General features: G+C 49.7%; 1 protein-coding gene across 3 annotated transcripts; it reads right to left on the bottom strand.

The window, feature by feature from the left end:
• Positions 1 to 264: 264 nt before the first annotated feature.
• Positions 265 to 21,470, bottom strand: RNF185 (ring finger protein 185). 3 transcript variants are annotated; one of them, XM_045585738.1, is made up of 8 exons: positions 21,351 to 21,455; positions 12,355 to 12,358; positions 9,929 to 10,152; positions 7,831 to 7,849; positions 6,904 to 7,016; positions 5,385 to 5,439; positions 4,457 to 4,574; positions 265 to 2,649 (listed from the first exon to the last, which is right to left on the bottom strand). In XM_045585738.1, the coding sequence occupies exons 3-8, from the start codon at positions 10,102 to 10,104 to the stop codon at positions 2,552 to 2,554; spliced, it is 579 nt and encodes a 192-aa protein (XP_045441694.1). In that variant the 5' UTR covers positions 10,105 to 10,152; positions 12,355 to 12,358; positions 21,351 to 21,455; the 3' UTR covers positions 265 to 2,551. The 3 variants fall into 3 exon arrangements, with proteins under 3 accessions (XP_045441694.1, XP_036304738.1, XP_045441695.1); XM_036448845.2 differs by lacking the exon at positions 12,355 to 12,358 and having other exon boundaries at positions 21,333 to 21,470; XM_045585739.1 differs by lacking the exon at positions 12,355 to 12,358 and having other exon boundaries at positions 21,348 to 21,441.
• Positions 21,471 to 21,848: the final 378 nt, after the last annotated feature.

Genomic DNA, 21,848 nt, shown 5'->3' with positions numbered 1-21,848 from the left:
CACAAGCTATGCTCTGTGTGGCAGCCTGCGAGCTTAGGCACTCCACATACTTGTCAGGACCAGTGCTGCCTGTCAGACAGGCCACCCCTTGGGCAGGACTATGGAGGAGGCCAGGCCTCCTGCCTACGTGGCCGTTTGAAGACTTCTGTCTTCAGTGTGATGCTCCCAAAGACACACAGGTGCTTTCCGGGGGCCAGACCAGTGTGACCACTCCTTAGCCCACCCCCGACCCCAGGTCTCAGATAAGCAGCCCACAGCTCGCAGTAATGTAAAACCATTTAATTCTAAATCAAATCACTTTCACAACAGTGAAAATTAGCAGCTGGTCAGGGTGTGCCGCTGTACATGGTATCATTTTCTGTCTGTGGTTGGGACCTGGTCCTGATCCACAAAGGCGGCAGGAGCAGTAGAGGCTAAGAACATAAAAAAACACACACAAAAGAAAGGAAGACGGCCTTGGAGGGGGGAAGAGGGGGAGCCTGCAGGGGGTTGTGGGAAGGGGGCTCCCTATCAGGGCTGGGCCAGCGGTCCCAAATGGGCTCTCCTGCCCCAGCTCCTGGCAGAGGCCGAGTGGGGACCTATAAGACTAAAAGCCAAAGGGCAGGTAGCCAACTGGCTTTGCTAACAGGCTCCTGGGATACCTTGCTGGGAGAGCTCCTCTGGGCTCACTTCCTTTAAGAGTCCGAGTGATTATAGCTTTGCTGGGAGACCTTTCCTGACTCGCTCCGTTTCCTTCTTAAAGGTCCAAGTGATTCACCTTCCTACCCACATCCCTTCCTGAACCGTGCTTCTGGAAACCCACTTCCGTGGGGCCAACAGATTGGCGTTCTCTCCCCGACCACTAGGTGGAGGCACTGCCCTGAGGAATCCCGCCGGCCCTCTCCAGCTGAGAAACTCTCGGGGCACCTTCCACTTTGGGGATTTCTAGGTGACAAAAAGAGCACTATTGAGCGGGTGCCACCAAGGTATTGAAAATCCACGAGGCACACTGGAAAGCTGTTGGCTTCTTCTTATCAAATGGATTCAGCAAACGAACCACTTGTTCAATACTTGAATTTTGACTTTTAACACTGAACTCTGGCATTGACGGATTATGAGGAGAAAGGGAGAGGGGGCTATGGAGTGGAAAAGAGGGCCTCCCCATCCTGGATAAGGTCCTGGTTTCCGTATGCTATGCAGCGCCATATCCGGGGGGAAAACATCAGGTGAGGCTATTGCTGGAGGTGGCCCGGTGATGAGACGGAGGCCTCTGAGGAGGCCATCTCCTCCCAGCCGCGGGGATCTCTGGAACAGACTGGATTTCTAGGGAGAGGCCTGACAGACTGTTCCACCAAGTGAACCGTCTTCTTGCCGGGCACCACGCTCCCTCCAACGGATGCGGAGAAAGAAGCGTGTGAAGCTCAAGGACAAACCAAGGGCTTGGGCAGCATGACTGCCACAGAGGCCACACCACGGACCGCTGTGCTGAGGCTCCCCAGGCCCCTGCCCGGCTTTAACCCATCACCGGCTGCCTGGCCTGGAGCCACAGCTTCCCTGGCTTTAGCACATATCCAAGGTGTCCCCCGATCCACTCCTGCCTCTTCATGAAGGACAACGTGGCGGATGGTCTTCACCGTGCAGCGGGGCTGACCTGACAAACCCCATGACCTTCGGGCAGGTCTGGGAGGAGGTGCCGGGGAGCTTCTGTGGCCGTGGGGACAGGGCTGCCGCGCAGCTGTTCCTGCATCTGAGTCTGAATCCCGCTGCGGTCCGACTGCAGGTCCTTCCTCCGCCAGCAGTAGCGGAGGCTGTGCCCTCTGGCAGAGGAGCAGGTGTGTGGTTTGGGGGGAAAGGTGACGAGACATCTGTGAGTGAAGACACGTCTCCCAGGATGATCTGTGCCAAACAACAACGAGGTCATTCAAGCTGCTCTCTGGAGCTAAAGACGCCGAGGATGGCCAGAGCCAATAAAAGATCTCTGGGTCTCTGGTGAGTTCATGATGCGCCTCCGGCTTCAGCTGCTGCAATTAGGATCTTTATAGGACAGCGATTTCTGCATCTCTGCTGAGGAGGGAGAGGGAGGAGGAAACGGGGCAGAGCAGCACTGAGGTCTGGAAGGGGAGCCTCTCTGATGAGGACCCCCACTGACCGCAGAGGCCGTTTACTGGTAACAAGGGGTATTTAATGAGACGGAAGGAGGTTTCCACAATTAACATGGGGTTCATCCATTTGTTCTTATAAGATTAAGCTCAGGTGAAGTACCCCCAGTTTCTCTCTTCTGCCTCTTCCCTGTGCAGACAGGAGCTACTGAGCTGGCTGGAACAGGGTTTCGTGTTGTAACCCAGGAGAGACGGCTCGGTGCCAAGGCCTGAGGTTACGGCAGAGTGTTTATGGCAGTGGCCACACTCCAAGGTTCTCGACAACAGTCTTGAGTCCTAAAGCTCTGATGGAGAAGCAAGATTCGTTGATGGTTACTGAGTCCACTGAGTCCAGGGCTCGCGGTTCTCCAGAGTGGGGGTGGTGTGGCACCAGTCCAGAGGCCCTGCCATGGACGGCGGCCGGGAGCCCAGCATTAGGCAATGAGGAGCCAGAACATGATAACCAGGGCCACAAACAGGAAGAGGCGGGACAGGAACTGCTCATCCACGTACTGGGGCGTCCCGGGGACAGCTGGAGGGAGACAGGAGGGAGAGGAGGCTGTTAGCGCGCTGCAGCTGTGCACATGGCCCATTTGGGACGGAAGTCGAGAAGCATCAACCTTCATCTCTTTACAACAAAAACCCTGCACACCAGAAAGACTTCCAAACCCCAAATAACATCAGGCAGAACAAAACTGGAATTATGAAAGTATGTGGAATAAAAATAGGGACCAGATCTCCACTGTACCCTAGGAGGGTTTGGCCTATAGGCGCAAATTAGTGGGGAAACTCTTTAGGGAATAATAGGAGAGTTACGTTTGTTAGGCACCTTTGTGTGCTCAGTGCTTGTACACACATTATTACTTGGTGAGTACTATTCCCATTTTCTGCAGGAAGAAATCAAAGTTGGTGGTGAGCACATAATACAATATACAGATGATGTATTATACAATTGCATACCTGAAACCTATATAATTTTATTTACCAATGTCACCCCAATAAATTCAATTAAAAAAAGAAACCGAAGCACTGCCTCCCGGGTCACCAGGTGATTCTGGCCCCGCTGAGCCGGGCGGGTCTGAGAGCCCGCGTGGAGGGCCTTCCTTTCCCGAGGAGAGCGAGGGCCCAGAGGCACACAATCCATTTCCCTCACCGCCTGGCAAATGGGCTGAGGACTTGGGCTTCCCTCCGCGCTGCTTCGAGAAAAGCTGCTATGTGCAGCTCCCTGTCCTGACTATCAGAAAGGGAGCTAAGAGCACCTCACCCCAATGGACAAGTGTATCAGGATCAGAGAAAACTGTCTGCTTGTGGCAGGAGGATCCAGAGATCCAGAGTCCAGCCCGTCTTCCTGGGGAACCCGAGGCGAACCTTGGACCAGGCTGGAAGGAAGCAAGCTACCAGGCAGGCACCTGCCGCCATCACCGGGCCCTGCCCTTCAGGGTCTCCTTCCTCATGGTCTCTCGGTGCTGCCCTCTTCTCCAATGAGGTGCTCTGATGGACTCGTGCAGGCAGGCAGTCAGCAAAGACTCAGTGACTGCCTGGTACGCACCAGGGTGAGGGCAGCAGATAACTGGGATGGCACAGGAGTGGGTTACTGTCCCTAGAGCATAAGCTCCTGGCAGGAAGTATGCTCTCGTCCCCACAGTGCCTAGCACACCTGAGGCTCCTGGGCTTGAAGCAGAGCTCCGCTGACCTTGGCAGCTGTGCAGGTGCCATGGCAAGGATCCTGGCCTGGGTGTGTCATGTTGTGACAGAGTACAGAGTCGCCCTGCTCTACGCCGACTGCAGCTGGCATTCTCAGGCTGACTGGGGGCACCAAACAGCAGCAGGTGGCAGATAGAGGCAGAGTTCCCAGAGGGCTGGGGTTTGGGGCAGCCCCATGTGTGTCCGGGGAAAACCGGACAGAGATGCCAGGGAACGGAGAGGCCCTGACTCCTGGTGAGGCACACACTGTCCTTTCCAGCCCCCGAAGGTCAAAGTGAGGATGGGGTTCACGTGCAGAAGTGAGCTTTTCTACAGCTGGGCATGGCTTATACCTTTTCCTTTTACGGGCACGGGGGACATCTTGGGAAACATTTCTAAGTATTTTCTGATTTGTAAAATGGAGCTAACTGCCCATCTGTCCCAAGGGTTCTCATGAGGATTCTGAATGTATAGCAGAAAGCACTTTGAACATGCCTGATGCTTGCTAAGTATGCATTATCATTAGCATCTACCAGTAATCTGGGGAGAGTTTAGCACATTCTGAAGGCTGATTATAGTAACAATGATCTATCACCTATATACCGCTGGATTCTGGAGAGCCTTCGAGCAGGATTGCCGAGGGAACAGGGTCTTACCTGGAGGAGGCCGCCCGTCATTGATGTTAAACGCCGTGGCAAATATCCCGAAGGGAAATGCCCCGATTCCAAAGGACATTTGGAAGCCGCCATCTCCAAAGCCAAATCCTTGAAATCCCTGAGCAGAAGAAATGCAATGAAGAAGTGGGACAAGCAGGTATCTCTTGCACCTGTTACACACGTCACCTTGCATGTGACATCCACCTCTCCTCCCCACCCTCTGCCACCATTTCCAGGTGGGGGTGGTGGTGACGGACATCTCTTCCTATCTAGATTCCAAGGCAGAGGAACCTGGTGGCCCATCTAGCCTACAAGGAATCCCAGTGAAGATCTGAATGCCAGAAAGATGTGGTTCTACCCAAAATAAAACTCTCTGCTGAAGCAAGCCAGGGTTCTTAGAGCTCCAGCTTCTTTCCCAGAGTCCCACGCACGCCTGTAGCATTTTCTACAGAATTGGCGATAACCCTTATGCCCAATAACAAGGGCACATCGGCACAAGCTACCCATGCATATAATAACCATTCCACAAGTGTTCGTTGCTGTTACTATTGAGGGTAATCTGGAGAAGAGACCCTCAATTTCTATCTAGATCCCTGACTCAATAGTCACACTCCTGGGAATCCTAAGAAAATGCCGTAGTTCAAATGGGGGGGAGGGGAGGAAATGTGTCAATTTCTATAAATAAAACACATAGACATAAAAAGATCTATAAAATGTATGTGTGTGTATATATAAAAAATAGACCAAAATGTCCCCAGTGGTTATCTCTGGATGGTGGGATTGTAAGTGATTTTTTTCTCCCTTTCCCTTCTTGTATTCTACACAATTTCCTTTACTTTTAATCAAGGAGGAGAAAGTATAGGGCCAACAGAGAAACTTCTAGAGCCATGCACTCATTTCTAGAAGCTTCCCCTAGACTTTTCCTCACCCCTCTGTTCTCCGGCTCGGGCCTCTGGCCTTGAGGACGGGGCGGGGTCTTCTCTCTGAAACAGAAACGGTGTAGACAGGTTTATTACATAACGCTTTGAGCTGCTCCCAGGTGAAGTGGGAGTTCACCAGGGCCCCGCCCCCTTCCTGCCCGGCAGGTACCTACGCCAAGATAAACCAAACACTAAATCACTCTTTGTTCTATTGTACCTGCAGTTGTTCTCTGCCTATGGAAAACAGAGGAGAAAATCAGCTTGTTTATAAGATGCTCAGCAGACTGCACTGAGCCTACTCCCCTCACAGACAGCATGACCCAGACTACCGGCCAGACAACGAGCACTGGCTGGTGTGATGGAGGGGTCACGGAAATAAAAAATCCCAAATCTACCCGGAAACAGAAGGGCCTGTCAGCGGAGAGGGCTGAGCTTCCTGGTCTCTCTGACCTGCCTGTGAACTGCAGCTTCACCACCCACATATGCTTGCCCATGTCCTCTACTCCGTTTGCCTCTGGGTCCCAGCCTCTGCCATCACGCGTCCCACCAAGACCGGACTGAGGACTTGTTCCCCATTAAGCACAAGGCAGATTGTTATCGATGCTAAGACTGAAGACAGACCCTACTCTTGAGGACAGACCCGTACTCTTAAAGGGGGCTCCCACCAATCACTGTACAGGGTGGGAAGGGACTTCTTTATAGAGGTCTGAACCAAATGGGGTGGGAGCAACTAATGTGGGGATAAGTGCCATTTCCAGGAGGTAACTTTAGGGCTGCTCATTCCAGATGGGCAGAAGTTTACATGAGGAAGAGGAAGAAGAAGAGGAAGAGAACAGGAGGAGGAGGAGGAGGAGGAGGAGGAGGAGGAGGAGGAGGAGGAGGAGGAGGAGTTGTTGAACTGGGGGGGCAGAAGAGGCAAAGGGACAACAAATACAAAGGCTCATGAATGTGAAAGGGTAAGCTCCTTTAAGAGAAGCCCAATGTGTCTGGCCACTGGGTGTGCTGCAGAGTTAGGGTGTGTGTGTGTGTGTGTGTGTGTGTGTGTGTGTGTATGTATGTACATGCCACATCACAAAGGGCTCTCAGTACTTGTGTCTGGAGAATGCCAGACTCACCCACACCTTCATTTCCAGAAATTTCAACTCCACAAGACTCCCAGGCCCTGTCCCTTCCTCCCCCATATTCTATGCATCACGGCTACAGCAAGCCACCTCCTTGCAGACTCCTGCTAGGACCCGGCTTCCCAGGCGGCTCCTGTACAGCACTTTGCACACCTGCACTGGTGATGTCTTGTGCACCGAGTACACTGCCTGCCCCGGTCAGACGCTCAGTGGGTGTCTGCTCTGTAGCTCAGCAAGTGGCAACCTGACTCCCTCCCCACTCCCCTCAGCTAACTCCCATCTGCACTCCGGCTGCCTCAGAACTGAGGTGGCAAGCACTAAGTAAAGAGGGGTGAGTCGGTGCTGAGTGGAAGTGAATTCATGTCCAAAGGGGAAGAGGGGGTGTGAGAGGCGCTCCAGGCCTCACCTGGGGTCCTGCTGCCCCGTGCTGCCCCGGCCGTAGAGGGGGATGACCTTGTCCCGGCTGATTCCAGCTTTGCAAACTGGACACACCTGTCTGTTAGGTCTGGTCTCCAACCACTGCAAGCAGGAGAGAAAAATGCGTCACATAAATGTGAATCTAGGACTTCAGTGCCAAGGAAAAGGCAGTGTTCAACGATTTTGTATCTTATTTCCTTGATCTTACTGTCAAAAGCCCCAAAATTAATGAATCCTGTGCTCTTTATAGATTTACAGCGGCCACGTTTCACCGGGTCCCACTGGGACCAGGATGTTTCCCCTACCTTCCCCCATCCGGATTCTGAGGCTCGAACGGTCTGGAACCTCTGTTCTCCCCCACATCCCTAGGCCCCCTCCCAGTTCGGGCCTCCATGACAACAACCGTGGAGGCAGCCAGCTCGCAGTGCTTCCTCACAGCCCGCTGTGAATGCCGGGCTTGGGTCCCAGTGAATACGCATTACCTGGTTTCCATAATAATCTAACGCTGGGAAAACAGACTTCCTTCCTGTCACCATAGCTCTCTATTGAGAACAAAGTGTTTTCCCCTTTATAACATTCTCAAGACCTTTAGGGGCAGGGAGAAGGTTGATATGACAGGAGACACTTTCTAGAGGCAAAATCTCAAAAATAAAAAATAAGCATACTATCAAATCCAACCCAGTCTTCAGATGAGGAATTGAGAGGCAGTGGCCTGCGAAGGACCCCCTGGGGGCCACGCTGATCCCTGTTTCATCAAGTGCCCGTCAGCGGCAGGTGCCTAATGGGGGCTGAGGGAAGGCGAGCACATGAGCCCACAGGCGGCCGAGGTTGCGTTTCTGACAGCAGTCTCCCGAGACCAGGGGTGTCTTGTGCAACCACAGCTGATGAAAGACAGAGTAAAATGAATGCGCCTTACCTGATGTAAACACGGCCAACTGTCAAGTCCCCAGGGCGACAGCCATGGAGGAGGAGAGAGAGGGGGGAGGGAAAAAAGAAAATGTCATTAGCAGAAAATCGAGGCGGGAGCAGAAAATGGGGAAAGTGGGTAGAAGTGTGGGCACGGCCAGCCCCTGAGCAGGGGACTCACGGGCCAGAGATGAGAAAGGCCTGGCCACAAACACGGGAAATGAAGCGATGGAGTCAGCACGCCCATCTCCACGCTGGGACCCTTCTCCTCGTGAAAGCCTCACTGTCAGACCACCCGAGACCCAGCTTCTCTACAAGAAAAACTCCCAGGGGCTTCGGCCTTTAAAAGAATCCAATAAAAGCGAAGGAACCCAGCCCTGAGCAGTGTGGCTCAGTGGGTGGGAGCATCATCCCATATACTAAATGACTGAAGGTTAGGGCACACTCCCAGGTTGCAAGTTCAAAACCTGGTCAGGGCAGACAGGAGGCAACGCTCCGTTTCTCTCTCACACTGATGTTTCTCTCTCTGTCTCTTTCCCTTCCCCTCTCTCTAAAATTAATTAAAATATATACCTTTGGGTGAGGATTAAAAAAAAAAAAAAAAAAGCTAGGTCCCTCTGTGTAGAAAAATTCACGGGAACATTCTCATGCTCTCATTCACACATGCATGTACACATGTAATATTTTGAGTTCAATGTCAGTGGATTCACAGCCTCCTCAGACTCAAAAGGAACGTGTGGCTCTAGATCCAGTTTAACAACATTGTCAGGCTGTCCTCGGCCTTGAGAGCTCGGCCGGCAGTACATAGCTTCAAGTTCAGGTCCACAGTTAAAAACATCTTTAAGGAAGAGAAGTGTGGGGCTACCTTCAGCTTAGTGAGCTACGCTACAGAGGTTCCTGCCCAGCCTCTCATTTTCCAAATGAGGAAACCAAGCTCAGAAATATTAAATCATATTAAATGACCTGCCTAGAGCAAAGGGCGCCAAAAAAGTTCCTGACTTCCAGTTTATTGTCCCTCTATCACCCATTTTTTTGGGGGTACAAAAAAAATGACATTTATAGAATTGAAGGAAAAGTCCATCTAACTCCAGATTTTTAACTTTTCTTTCTCTCTTGATTCACTCATTCAAGTAACAAATGTCAACTGCACACCTACTACACGTCAGGACAGAGGAGAACACGGATATGACTTCTGCTTCTCAAACACCACGTTTCTTCTACCCCAGTAACATTCAGACTCACAGGATGATTCCTTTCCCAATTCCTGAAACACAGGTAAGCCGCGCAATCCGGACACGCGATCTCCCTGGGCATAACGGACACTGACATCTGTCTCCAGCATTAATCTTGCACTGTCACTCCAAACTGGGCCCAGGGCACCCTAAATCAGGGCAGAACTCCACTGGCAACTCCCCACAAAGGCTGTGGGGGAGAAGTGGAGGTAACTTCTCTTCAGGGGAAAATGAGAGTATAACAATGATGATGATTACTCCTGTTTATAAAGCAACTACTGTATGCCAGCCTGCGGCTGGATAGCTTTGCATTTGTTAAAAACACTATATGGTCACACTAACCTTCGAGGAAGTGTGATTATCTCCATTTTACAGATAAGGAAACTGAGGCACAGAGAGGGCAGCAGATCTGTCCAGAGATAAACCACTCCGATAAGAAGCACCGGTTTCATTTAAGAGTCTGTGCTCTTGCCAATGATACCCTGGCTTAATTCATAAGATCTGAACATTGACCCAGATTCTCAGAGCCATGAGGAGCTTCTGGAACCATTGAGGCTGGAACGGACACTGACTCTGCCGCTTCATTTTGATGGCTCCACAGTCCTTGCTCAAAACCACTGTACTATCCTGCCTCTTGGCTAACAAGCAAGTAGCACGCAGTAAGTGCTTGCTAAATGGGAGTGTTGTTACTTTAGAGACGGGGATAGGGAGCTCAGGGTGGGAACTGGACCGGCCTTGGAGCTGGGATGAGATCCCAGGTTGCCTGACTTTAGACCTGAGTGTGTCAGAACCCAAGTGTGTGGGAAACCTTCTCCATCTCCGCCAGGGCTAGGAGGGTCCCAAAGCCGGCAGAGTGCGCGCTGCGGTGGCACTGACCAGAAGAGGTGGCCGCACAGGCTGATGACGGCGTCCTTGGCTGTGTCCAGGCAGATGTTGCACTCGAAGGTGCTGTCCTGCCCCCCGCTCTCACCAGCGCCATTGCTGCTGCCGCTGGGTCCCCCGGCACTGGAGTTCTCAGGGGACGCCGAGGCTGAGGGCCCCTTGCTTGCCATCCTTGGCTCTCAGCAAATTCTTGAGTGAAGAAGCTCCTCAGGAAAATCCTGAAAGGCAGAGAGCCCTTATTGTCCATTTCTGCAGCTCACCCCTTCACCTCCATGCCACCCCCCCCCCCCCAATCTCTCAGTTCCAGATGTTCAGATCAGGACTGAACCCCGAGTCGACTTCCCAGGAGCTGCAGAGGAGGACAGTCGTGGGACACTACCCAGACAGCAAGGACTCAGGAACTTTCAATGAACACGGCCCGGAATTTACCGCACCAAATCACAGCCGCACCAGCACAGCGGCTCCCGATGCCTCTCCGGGAACTGGTCTCCCTGCCCCACCTTCTCCAGGATAACCAGCCAGCCAGCGCACACGCTCAGTCACACTGAACACCCGCAGGCTGTCCCCTAACTCTGGATAGCCTCTGTAATGGCAGGGCGTCTGCTCAGGTCAGAAGGATGGTGACTGGCTTATGCCAGAATATACAGAAAGCCCTGTAACTCTGAAAGGTGTGGAAGCTAGGAAGGACCCGGAAGGTCACCTGGCCAATGCCTTCCACACTGCCATCTTCGCAGTTCGCCTGCTGCCAGGTTAGACTATCACCTGCCTTATTTCGTCTAAATCCACCAACTCAATACCTTCAATGAGGAGGCTTATGGCACGGCTGAAAATAGAAAACCAGTACCGCTTGCCATGAGCGATAAGTAACTGTGAGTATAAAACCATCTGGCACACTCACACCAGGCTTTGGGCAAACCTGGGCCAATCTTTTGAGGACATTGTGGCTTGAGAACTCTCCGCAAACTGATGGCTGTGGAGCTGAGACTGGGGCTCATGACACCCAGTTTGTACACAAACCACTGTGCCATCCCAGCCCACACTGGCCACCGAATGCTGGGAGAGAGCCCATGCTTAGCAGCTCTTCCAAATCCAAGACCCCGCCAGGAACTGAACAAGAAGGACGATAAGACCAACACCAAACACACTCAGACATTCTGGCTGCAGACCCTGACCTGGCCACCCTCACGCCTCAGAAAGTCCAAGGAGGAGACGCTGGCGGGCTGGCACAGTCCGAGAACCGGGGGCTGGATGCTGGTTCCAGGGGATGGGTGGCTTGGGGACCCCCTTCTCTCTGGACCACAGTTTTCTCATCTGTACATGGAGGCCCCCTTTCCAGCCCCGAGACTGTGCTGCCGAGGGTCCTCTTACCCACTCTGTCCAGTTAGACAGCCCCGCAGCCTGAGACTCACCGCCAGAAGGCCACCTGATTTCCGCTTCCAAAGGATGAGAAGGCGAGGACCAAAGAGCCAGCGCCCTCAGACCACGCAGCTCCTGCACACCACCAGCAGACTCCGCACTCACCAGTATCCTCCCCGCGACAGCAGCTCAGTGACTGGGGCGCGGAGAGGAAGCCGGCTCGCCGCCACTTTTTCACTCCGTTTCATCATTTTACGTGAGGTCCCAGAAGGCAGCTCGCTGGCTGCCGGCAGCACCAGTGCCCTGCTGGCTCCGAGGCCTTCCCCAGACCTGGTGCTGCCTCCTCTCCTCCCACAGAATGAAGCCTGCTTGTGAGGACCCCGTTATGGCCTTGCTTTGTCATTCTAGCTCAACTACCCAACACATGTGTTTCTTTACACACACACACACAACACACACACACACACACACACACTTTTAAAATAAAAGATTTTTTTTGTCCTAACTGGTTTGACTCAGTGGATAGACCCTCGGCCTGCCGACTGAAGGGTCCTGGGTTCGATTCCAGTTAAGGGCACATGCCTGGCTTGCGGGCTCAACCCCCAGTAGGGGGCGAGCAGGAGGCAGCCGATCCCAATCCATAATTCTCCTCCTCATTGATGTTTCTCTCTTCCTCTCCCTTCCTTTCTGAAATCAATAAAAATATATCTAAATAAAAAAAATGCAAAGGATTTTGTGTGTACATATGCAGAAAGACCACCATAAAGCCAGGCTCATGGATCCATCTTAAATGACAATCTTCTTAAGTGATGCAACAAGAAGTACACAGCTCCAACAATGACGCATTCTTGTCTTCCAAAAGGAAACAGACTTTAACTGAATCTTTAAATGAATCACCCGTTTACAGAAAACGTGGGGCAGAGATGCATGTGTTAAACAAATCCAGGAGGATGCAATCAGCAAGTCCAGAATGTGGGACTTTTTACAGGGCAAATAATCTAAGTTCTCCAGAAAATAAACAGCATGGGAGGGTGTGAAGAGATATATAGACACTTGAAATATACCTAACTAGCAATGTGAGGTGCTCGCTGGGATCAAATCAAACAAACCATTGTAAAAAGACATTTGTGCCCTAACCGATTTGGCTCAGTGGACAGAGTGTCGATCTGCAGACTAAAGGGTTCCAAGTTCGATTCCGGTCAAGGGCATGTACCTTGGTTGCAGGCACATCCCCAGTAGGGAGTGTGCAGGAGGCAGCTGATCGATGTTTCTCTCTCATTGATATTTCTAACCCTCTATCCCTCTTCCTTCCTCTCTGTAAAAATTAATAAAATATATATTAAAAACAAAGAGACATTTGTGAGATGACTGACAAAAAATAGATTTAACCTGGTTATTAGTTGATATTAGGAATTGTTAAATTTTGTTTAGTATGATAATGGTATTATGTAATATTTTTTGAAAATTTCTCATCTCTGGAAACATACTTTATTGATGAAGAAATGATAAGATGTTTGAGATTTGCTTTAATCCAGGGGAAAAAGTGAAAGTGGAGAGAAAATATTAAATAAGAACAGGAACATTGATGGTTGTTGGAGCTTGATGATGAATGGGGATTCACTTTTTAAAATGTATTTTATTTTTTTAAAATATATTTGTATTTATTTCAAAATATATACAAATTGTATCCCTGGCTGGGTGGCTCAGTTGGCTGGAGCACTGTCCCGTAAACCAAAAGGTTGCAAGTTCAATTCCTGGTTAGGGCACATACCTAGGCTGTGGGTGTGATCCCCGATCAGACGTGTACGGGAGGCAACTGATCAAAGCTTCTCTCTCACACTGATGTTTTTCCCTCCCCCCCCCCCCTCTCTCTTTCTCTCTCTCTCTCAAAACAAGAAACATATCCTCCAGTGAGGATAAACAAATAAAAAGAAGTTGTAAAATATGTGTATAATATTACACTTGCTACAATGAGAATAAATATAAATGTTAGTAAATGTCTTGTCTTTATTTTTTCATGAATTCTCTCTCTTCAGTCCCTCCACACACACCCCGCAGCTGGCAGCCTGCTCTCTCTGAGTCTGTCTCTATTTTGCTTGTTAGTTCATTAGATTCCAAATATGAGTGAAATGATAGTGAATGTATCATATAACTGATTTTTTACAGAGAGGAAGGGAGAGGGATAGAGTTAGAAACATCAATCAGCTGCCTCTTGCACACCCCCTACTGGGGATGTGCCCGCAACCAAGATACATGCCCTTGACCGGAATCGAACCTGGGACCCTTCAGACCGCAGGCCCGATGCTCTATCCACTGAGCCAAACCCGTTTTGGCATTCTCATTCTAATTCTTAGGAGACTGATCACATGGACGAGGTTCCAGAGTCTCATCCTGGAAGGCACTCAAATATTTGCTGAATGGGTACAGGCATGCATGACTGGTATTGGTCAACTCCCAGCCAGCTGCTCACCCTTCCCTGGAGCTTCCTCTCCTCACCTCCCCCTGCCCGAAAGCACAGGATCCTCACCACACCAGAGCAGCGGGGGAGAAATGAGCAGCCTTCCCTGGGGACTGTCCATGGAGCACCTGTGAAACCACAAAATGTGGCCGCAGCCTCGTGGGCCCAACAGGACTAGGCCAGTGGCTCAGAGGATGAGGGCCCTGGTTGGCTCAGGAACCACACAGAATGAAAGGGAAGCAGGCCCTGAGCACGCCTGAGCTGCCATCCTACTCGATTCCTTCCTGGTCCCTGCAGAGCCTAAGGGCTTGGACCTGACCATAGCAACCTTGTTATGGCCGGTTCTGTGCCCCCGGCCCACACATGACTAGTCTTCACTCCTGATTTGAATCCATTTTTTAGTTTTAAAAACACAGTCCCATCTATCATCATTTCTGACTATCACTGTCTTATAATAGTACTTTCTACTTGGGGCTTTTGTCCTTGAAAACTAGCATGCCACAGAAGAACGTGATGGCTCTGCTCTCAGATCTCAGCTCTGCCACTTGGCGACTTCGGACAGTATTCTCTCCCGGGGCCTCTGTCTAACTCACACCCCCCTCCACAGCGAGGTCTCTCCGGGGGTACACCAGAGTGCAGTGTTTCTTTAATTTCCCACAGCGCTATGCCATCAGCGGGCACTTGGTTAGTTTGCTGAGTGGATGACTCACAACTTCCCTTTTTGACGGAGTATCATTCCTGGAAGGCATAGTAGGTGAGACATCAGAACTGTGAATGAGGAAACCCAGAATGGGACATACTTGGTTTGAGCTGGGCAGTCAGATTGCCCCCCAAAGTGTCAAAGGTCAGGAGGCACCGTTATATTTATTGCACTGTGAATACCACAAACTATGATAGCACTGCTCAGTTCATTACATGGATTGTTCCATTTCATCTCTACAGCCCACTGTCAGGGAAACACCACCATACTGCCGTCAGCACCCCTGGCTCAGGGGAGTTAGGTCACCGGCCCATGGTCACAGAGCCAGTCAGAGGCAAAGCTTCCCAGCTCCCCAGCCAGCGCGCTGAACAGACAGAGCCTGAGTGATCTGTCCACGTGTCTCTCCTCTAACCTGGACCCACCTTCCAGGCGCTTTGCTCAACACAGGGCCACGCACCTCCGGAGCATCTCATACATGTGTGTGGGTGGACGGATCTGATGCCCAGACGTACTTAGAACCACACAACTCGACATGAATCAACTTAGCCAACTACGTTGTGGAAAATCCGTATCCTAAAAGAACAGACATTCTTCAGTGATGTTTTTTCAGAACTGGAAATGTTACATAACTACTTTAGAAAAAAAACAAAAACACAAAAAATATCTTCTTAAAGTATTGCCCCAAACTCTTTAATTTTTTATTGATTTTTTACAGAGAGGAAGGGAGAGAGATAGAGAGTTAGAAACGTCAATGAGAGAGAAACATCGACCAGCTGCCTCTTGCACACCCCCCACCAGGGATGTGCTCGCAACCAACCTACATGCCCCTGACCGGAATTGAACCTGGGACCTTTCAGTCCGCAGACCGACGCTCTACCACTGAGCCAAACCGGTTTGGGCGCCCCAAATTCTTAAACAAAGGAAAAGATTGGGGAAATCTGACAACCAGAAAAAGATTTGCGTTTTCCCAAACTGGTACCTGCCTCTATTAGAAATGACATTAATACAGCATATTAATTATTCACTAAAGTCACTTACTCTAGTTAGATATCTCTCAGAGCCACAAACACAAAGCCTGACAAAGTAAATGTTTGACATATGTGTGCCAATGAATGATGGTGATTTGCCAATTTCAATTCAAACCAATATAACTGGTAAAATATTGTGTCAAAGGAAAGATCTCCGGACTGAGGAGATCCCGGTTAAGGAGTCTCTAGTATCGCACACTGAAAGGAACAATCTGGACCTGGCCTGACATTCGGCTCTGCTGCTGGCTAAGCCGGGATCTTCACCTGCAAACGGGTAACTGTGATTGCCCTTGTTATGAGAACAGTTTCAAAACGAGAGGTTTGCTTTTGTTTCCATTGTCAGTAAATCCTTATTAATTCAGACTCTAAATCTCTTTCGTTCAGATTTTATCTGAGAATGAGTTAAAGACCTCGGATATACTTCGACAGTAAAGTATAAAAAGAAAATTAATAAGGTCAACAAGATTTAACCAAGTAAGGAGAAAACTTACTAAGAGTTTAATAATGCAGCCGAAGCCGGTTTGGCTCAGAGGTAGAGCGTCAGCCTGCGGACTGGAAGGTCCCAGGTTTGATTGCGGTCAAGGGCATGTACATTGGTTTCAGGCACATCCCCGGTAGGGGGTGTGCAGGAGGCAGCTGGTCGATGTTTCTCTCTCATCGACGTTTCTAGCTCTCTCTCTCTCTCTCCCTTCCTCTCCGTAAAAAAATCAATAAAATATATTTTTTTAAAAAGAGTTTAATAATGCAGCATATCCTTGACAAAATAATGACCTCACTTCTTTAATAGGGGATCCTGAGGAGAACCATCAGGGGAGCATATACCGTAAGGCAGACCAATCACGGTTAAAAATGATAAAACCAAAATGACACCATTTTAAATAATTCAAATTGAATTTTATAAATGAAAATCAGGCTTGTGTCCGGAGCCACCTGATATTAATTAGTAGTGCAGTCTGGAAAATATTTAAAGAATGCCAATGGTGAAAATAAATCAGACAAGCTTCCCTGCCCCCAAGAATTCTAGTCAGAATTTAACTGCTATTTTTAAAAAAAGCACCTCACACTGAGAAATGGCCCTGCAGGGATATTAAGAAAAAACAAGCAGTTTTCCTGGGCTTTTGCCCAGGATCCACTCCCATATTCAGAGAGCTCTCCACCTTTAAAACCTCCCGCCATGTCTACACCACAAGATGCTTTTGACAAACAATATACTGAAGAGTCAGAGGCTACACAGAGTCAGCCTGGTGACTGGTTCCAGGGTGGAATGGCCAGCTGGTCCCCTCGGCCATTTCCCAAGGAACAGGCATGGCTGTGGCTTCTGATCTCTGTGGGTCCTCAGGCCAGCTGAGGTTCAAGGGCATCACCGCTCATGGTGCTTTGCTCCCTCTGCTCAATGAAGTGAAGAGAAGACCCACATCACCCTCTCGGCATGAGGAGTACAAAAGCAGGGCCCATGACAGCCACAGAGCGGTCAGGGCCACCTGAGAATTTTAAGTCAGAGCCACTTGGTCGCTTTTTCCCTACTTTCAAAACTACACTTCTGGCAATGATTTCTTTTTATGACACCAAAGGCACAGGCAACAAAAGAAAAAAGGGACAAATGAGACTATGAAAATTAAACATTTTGTGCATCAAAAGACACAATCAGCAACAAAGTAAAAGGCAACTCACGGAATGGAAGAAAAGATTTGTAAGTCATATATCTGATGGATTAATAGCCAGACTATATGAAGAATTTCTAAAATTCAACAACAAAAAATCAGATTTAAAAATGGGCGAAGGACTTAAGATATTTCTCCAAAAACATATGAATGGCCAAAAACAACACGAAAAGATGCTGCTCGACATCACTATTAATCAGGGAAACACTCATCAAAACTGTAAGATACCACTTCCCATCCATGAGGATGGCTCCGGAGAAGGTTCCTAATTTCAATGTCGGGGAAGGGTCCCCCCACAGCAACAAACAATGTTTGGACACCACTAGGGGTCCCACAAATTCAACTCACTTCTGACCCTCCCTGGAGACAATGTCAGATCCCACAGCCTGCCCTCCCACCCTCACGCTTCAGACACCTGCCACAGCCTGGAATCTCACACGTGTTTCTGATTAACGAGCTACGGACAGGAGCTTCCAATGACTGCCTCCAACTCCGAATGCCAACTGCAAGTCCAGGCTGTTACCCGTATTTCTAAACAATTAGCTACAAGCCAGAGGTTCCAATGACCACTTTCCTGGGTTCAATTAAGTTGCTAGACACACTCAAAAGAACTCAGGAAAACCACTTACTCACTAGATTACCACTTACTACAGAGACTAGTAGATACAAGTCAGATGAAGACATGCATAGGGCGAGGTCTCAGACAAAGGAGCTTCTGTCCTCCTGACGTGGGGCCTGGCTCGGAGCCCAGCGCGGTGGCACATGGAGGCATTCTGGTTCCAAAAGTGCCAGCTCTCCAAAAGGAGGACCAGTAAGCTGTCCTCCGGGTTCGAATGGAGACTTCCTTGGTCCCTGGCCATTAGCAAATGAGCTCAGTCTTCAGCCCCTCCCCCTTTCCCAGAGGTGGTAGGACAGCAGGTGGGACTGAAAGCTCCAACCAGTAACCACGTGGTTGGCTCCATGGGCAATCAGCTCGCAGGCGCCTTCCAAAAGTCACCTCGTTAACAGAACAAGAGACACTCCATGCACCCCACCCAACCTCCTAAGGGTTTGGGGGAGCTGTGAGCCAGAAACTGTGGCAAAGACAAAATGTCTTATAAATCACAGTATCAAAGCTACTATTAAAACAAAGCAAAACAGAAAAATACCAAGGGTTGGTAAGGAGGTGGAGAAATTGGTGCCCTTGTGTGCTTTCGGTGGGAACGTGAAATGGTACTGCTGCCGGGAAAAACAGTATGGTGGTTCCTCAAAAAGTTAAACATTGAGTGATCATAAGATCCAGCAATTCCTCTTTTGGACATAGACATACCACAACGAATTGAAAGTGGGGCCTTAAGAGAGACTTGTGCACCCATGTTAATATCTGCATTATTCACAATAGCTAAAATGCGGAAGCAACCCAAATGTCCATCAATGAAAGAATGGGTAAGCAAAATGTGGTATAAACATGTATTTAAACATATATTTAAAAAGTATTAACAACATAAAAATAAAAATGCAAAAAACCATTCCCAGCTCCCAGGCCGTATAAAAATAAACAGTTGGAGCCAAATTTGGACCATAGTCCATAGACTGCAAACTCCTGCTCTAGGTCAGAATTTGCCAATGTATACTTCAATTAAAAACAAAACAAAACTGCTTCACATCAATTAAGTCTGGCAACACTAGATTAAACAAGGTTAAGCACATTTCTTTTTTTATTTTATTTTTATTTTTTATTGATTTCAGAGAGGAAGGGAGAGGGAGAGATAGAAACATCAATGATGAGAGAGAATCCTTGATCAATTGCCTCCTGCACACCTCATAATGCTGATCAAGCCCACAACCCGGGCATGTGCCCTGACCAGGAATCGAACTGTGATCTCCTGATTCACAGGTCGATGTACAACCACTGAGCTACGCCGCCTGAGCATCATTGCAGGATGTGTCAGTGCCTTTAATGTGGGACTACAGGATGAGAAACTACCAAAAGGGGTGATATGAAACTTTCCCCAAACTTATTATCACCATAAATCACTTTTTTCAGAGGCATCTCTTCAGACTAGTGGCTTGAAAAAACTATGTAAATGCCAATTTGACACTTAAAAAAAAAATTTTCAGACTGAGAAATTTTAGTAACACCACCACCAAGTTACAATCATTTTACCCAGGAAACTCACACAAGGCAGGAAGACAAACCCAGGGAGTCTTGGCTGAAACCCAACCTTCTGGGGGTGGGAAGCGTGTCAGCAGAATTGGGTCATAATATGGAATCTTTGTTGCATAGGACAATGTAAGCATTCTATCAGCTTTTGACAAAGCAATCTGCTTGGGGTTTTATAAGTCCCAAAATAAGGCGCTTTGATGTTTGGCTAGAAAACTAAAACTAGCTAGAAGAACTATCTGCAGATTACCCACACGTGAAGATGAACTGGCAAATCAAGTCCATAAAAGGACTGCTTTACATGTTACGTGGAATGTTAGCTGACAGACTGCGAAAATCCTCTTAGTAGACACACCATCTATACAACCCAGCGCTGGGAAGAGAGGCTTAAGGAGGGATTTATGTCCCAGGAAGAAAGATTGGCCTGAACAACCCCAAGGGACCCTTCTGGCAGAGACGCCTCAATTCTGTGATTCAAAGAGTTGACTGGCTTCTCCTGATCAAATACAAATTCTTCAGAGGCATTTCCAAGGTGTTCTGAGAAAAGCAGCTACAAATTGGGTGGGGACCCTGCTCGGTAATTCATTCAACAAACGTTTTGAAGGAGCCCTTATCAGATGAGCCATCCTGAGTCCTTGAAATGTATGGTTCCCAGGAAAAGATTACATAAGATGCACTACATTCAGACTCCCCGGCCTCAGTTGCACAAGATGTAGGCTGGAAGTGTCAAGAAGAGGGCAGACGAAAAGTCAGCCAGCACCAGAGAGATTCCAAATAACTATCAGAGTCACACACTTTAGAGTTGGAAGGGAGCTACAGTGGCGAGAGCTCAGTGGATAGAGCACCGGCCTGCAGACTGAAGGGTCCCAGGTTCAGTTCCCAGCAAGGGAACTTGCCTGAGTTTCGAGCTTGAGGCAGCAGGTCAATGATTCTCTCTCTCTCTCTCCCTCTCACTTCCTCTCTAAAACCAATTAAAATATTATTTTAAAAATAATAATAATAAAATAAATAAATACAGTTGGAAAGGGCTGCCTTTTGACACTTGTATACCTCCTTCAACAGGGAGTTCACTATCTTTGGAGGCAATTCCATTATTCAATTCCTGGTCACCTTTGACCAGCATTAAGTTCTTCTATGACATTGAAATCTTGGCTTCCTGGAGAATCCACCTACTGGTCCTAGCTCTGCCCCTTCCAAATCCGAACAAGATATGGAGACCCTCTTTACTGGAACAACTTTGTCAGTTACTAAAGACAGTTCCCCTCCATTGCTCTCTTTTCGGGGACAAACACCCCAATTCTTTCCAAGAGTCTGAACCGGCTCTGACCGCCTCAAAGCAAATCCAGCGCTTTCACAGCAGGAAAGCACCTGGGGTCCGCGAGCTTCAACACCAGTAGGCAGAGGACTCCCTGGGCATGCGTTCAAAGCGCAGCTCCCCAGATTCCCAGCCAGGCTGTACATACGAGGTCCCCCCTGGTTAGAGCCTGCACCCCCAAGGCATTTCAAAGCAGACGGCGTGAGAACGGTATAGGCAGAAACACTGCCCCGTTTTGCAAACGAGGAAACTGAGACCCGGCGCAGGGAAGGGATTTGGCCCAGAGCGAACAGGTGGCTGTAGGCGGCGAGGTCTCGAACCCGGGTCCCTCCCTCCCAAGCCCAACGCTGTTCACCAAGCTTCCCGGCCTCGCCTTTTGCACTCGGGGCAAACTCATGAAAAGTACTAGGATCGGCCTGGGGGTGTGTGGGGAGGGGGTTACAGAAAGAGTTGGGGTGAGTCCTTGCCAGAAAGGGGGAGCTCCCGGGGAGCCTTTTCCCTTTCGGGGCCTCCGTTTCCCCAGGTGGTAATTACGGGCCGGGAGACCACAATGCCAGCCCCACGTCTCTTCGGAAGCAAAGGGCCCCGGGCAGAACCAGGCGCGCTGTCTCCGTGACCCCTGGACTCCGGGGTCGCAGCCGGTGGGTCCCGTGAAGGGGGAACCCGGTCCCCCGCCTCTCAACCTCGGCCGCCCCTACCTGCCCGCCCTGCTCCCCACCGGCCCCTCAGGGACGTACCGGCCGCTGCTCAGCTACAGCCGCCGAGGCCTACCCAGCCTCTCCGTCCGTCCGCCGCTCCGCCCAGTCAATCTCTACGAGGAGACCTCGGAACCCTCCTACGCGGACTCGGGTCACCTGACCTGGACCCGCCCCTTTCGAGACACTTCCGGCCACAACCGGAAATGGTTGGTCCCCGCGCTGTGGTCCGTGCCCAGTGCCGCGCTGATAGGTTCCGCCTGCGGGCAGGAAGCGGAGGAACAACCTAGGGGCTCTGGAAAATTTGACAAAGACCTTGGGTCAGAGCAGGGGAAGAACTTGTAGCACCAGAATGTAAGGATGATGGGAATCCGAGAGGCGCGAAAATGTCAGAAGACACAGGAGCTAACTTGAAGGAGACCCCAACTGGCCAAATCTGAGCAATTTGAGCATTAAAATTGGCAATGATGGTAATAGAGTTTAATGGAGCAAAATGGTAACCCATGAGTCTTTACTGATATAAAGAAGTAGAGCCCTAGCCCTGACCAGTTTGGCTCA

Source organism: Pipistrellus kuhlii, unplaced genomic scaffold (assembly GCF_014108245.1).
Source record: "Pipistrellus kuhlii isolate mPipKuh1 unplaced genomic scaffold, mPipKuh1.p scaffold_m20_p_20, whole genome shotgun sequence".
NCBI classification, from domain to species: Eukaryota; Metazoa; Chordata; class Mammalia; order Chiroptera; family Vespertilionidae; genus Pipistrellus; species Pipistrellus kuhlii.
Note: the sequence above shows the minus strand (reverse complement) of the source record. Positions and strands in the feature narration are given on the sequence as shown.

What these genes read in the sequence shown, in the direction of transcription:
- RNF185 (XM_036448845.2), bottom strand. Translation starts at nt 10,104, where the DNA reads ATGGCAAGCAAGGGGCCCTCAGCCTCGGCGTCCCCTGAGAACTCCAGT. An exon ending in ACGGGGCAGCAGGACCCCAG is followed by an intron (nt 5,440 to 6,903) that starts GTGAGGCCTGGA and finishes TTTCTGTTTCAG; the next exon opens with AGAGAAGACCCCGCCCCGTC. An exon ending in CCGAGCCGGAGAACAGAGGG is followed by an intron (nt 4,575 to 5,384) that starts GTGAGGAAAAGT and finishes TCTTCTGCTCAG; the next exon opens with GGATTTCAAGGATTTGGCTT.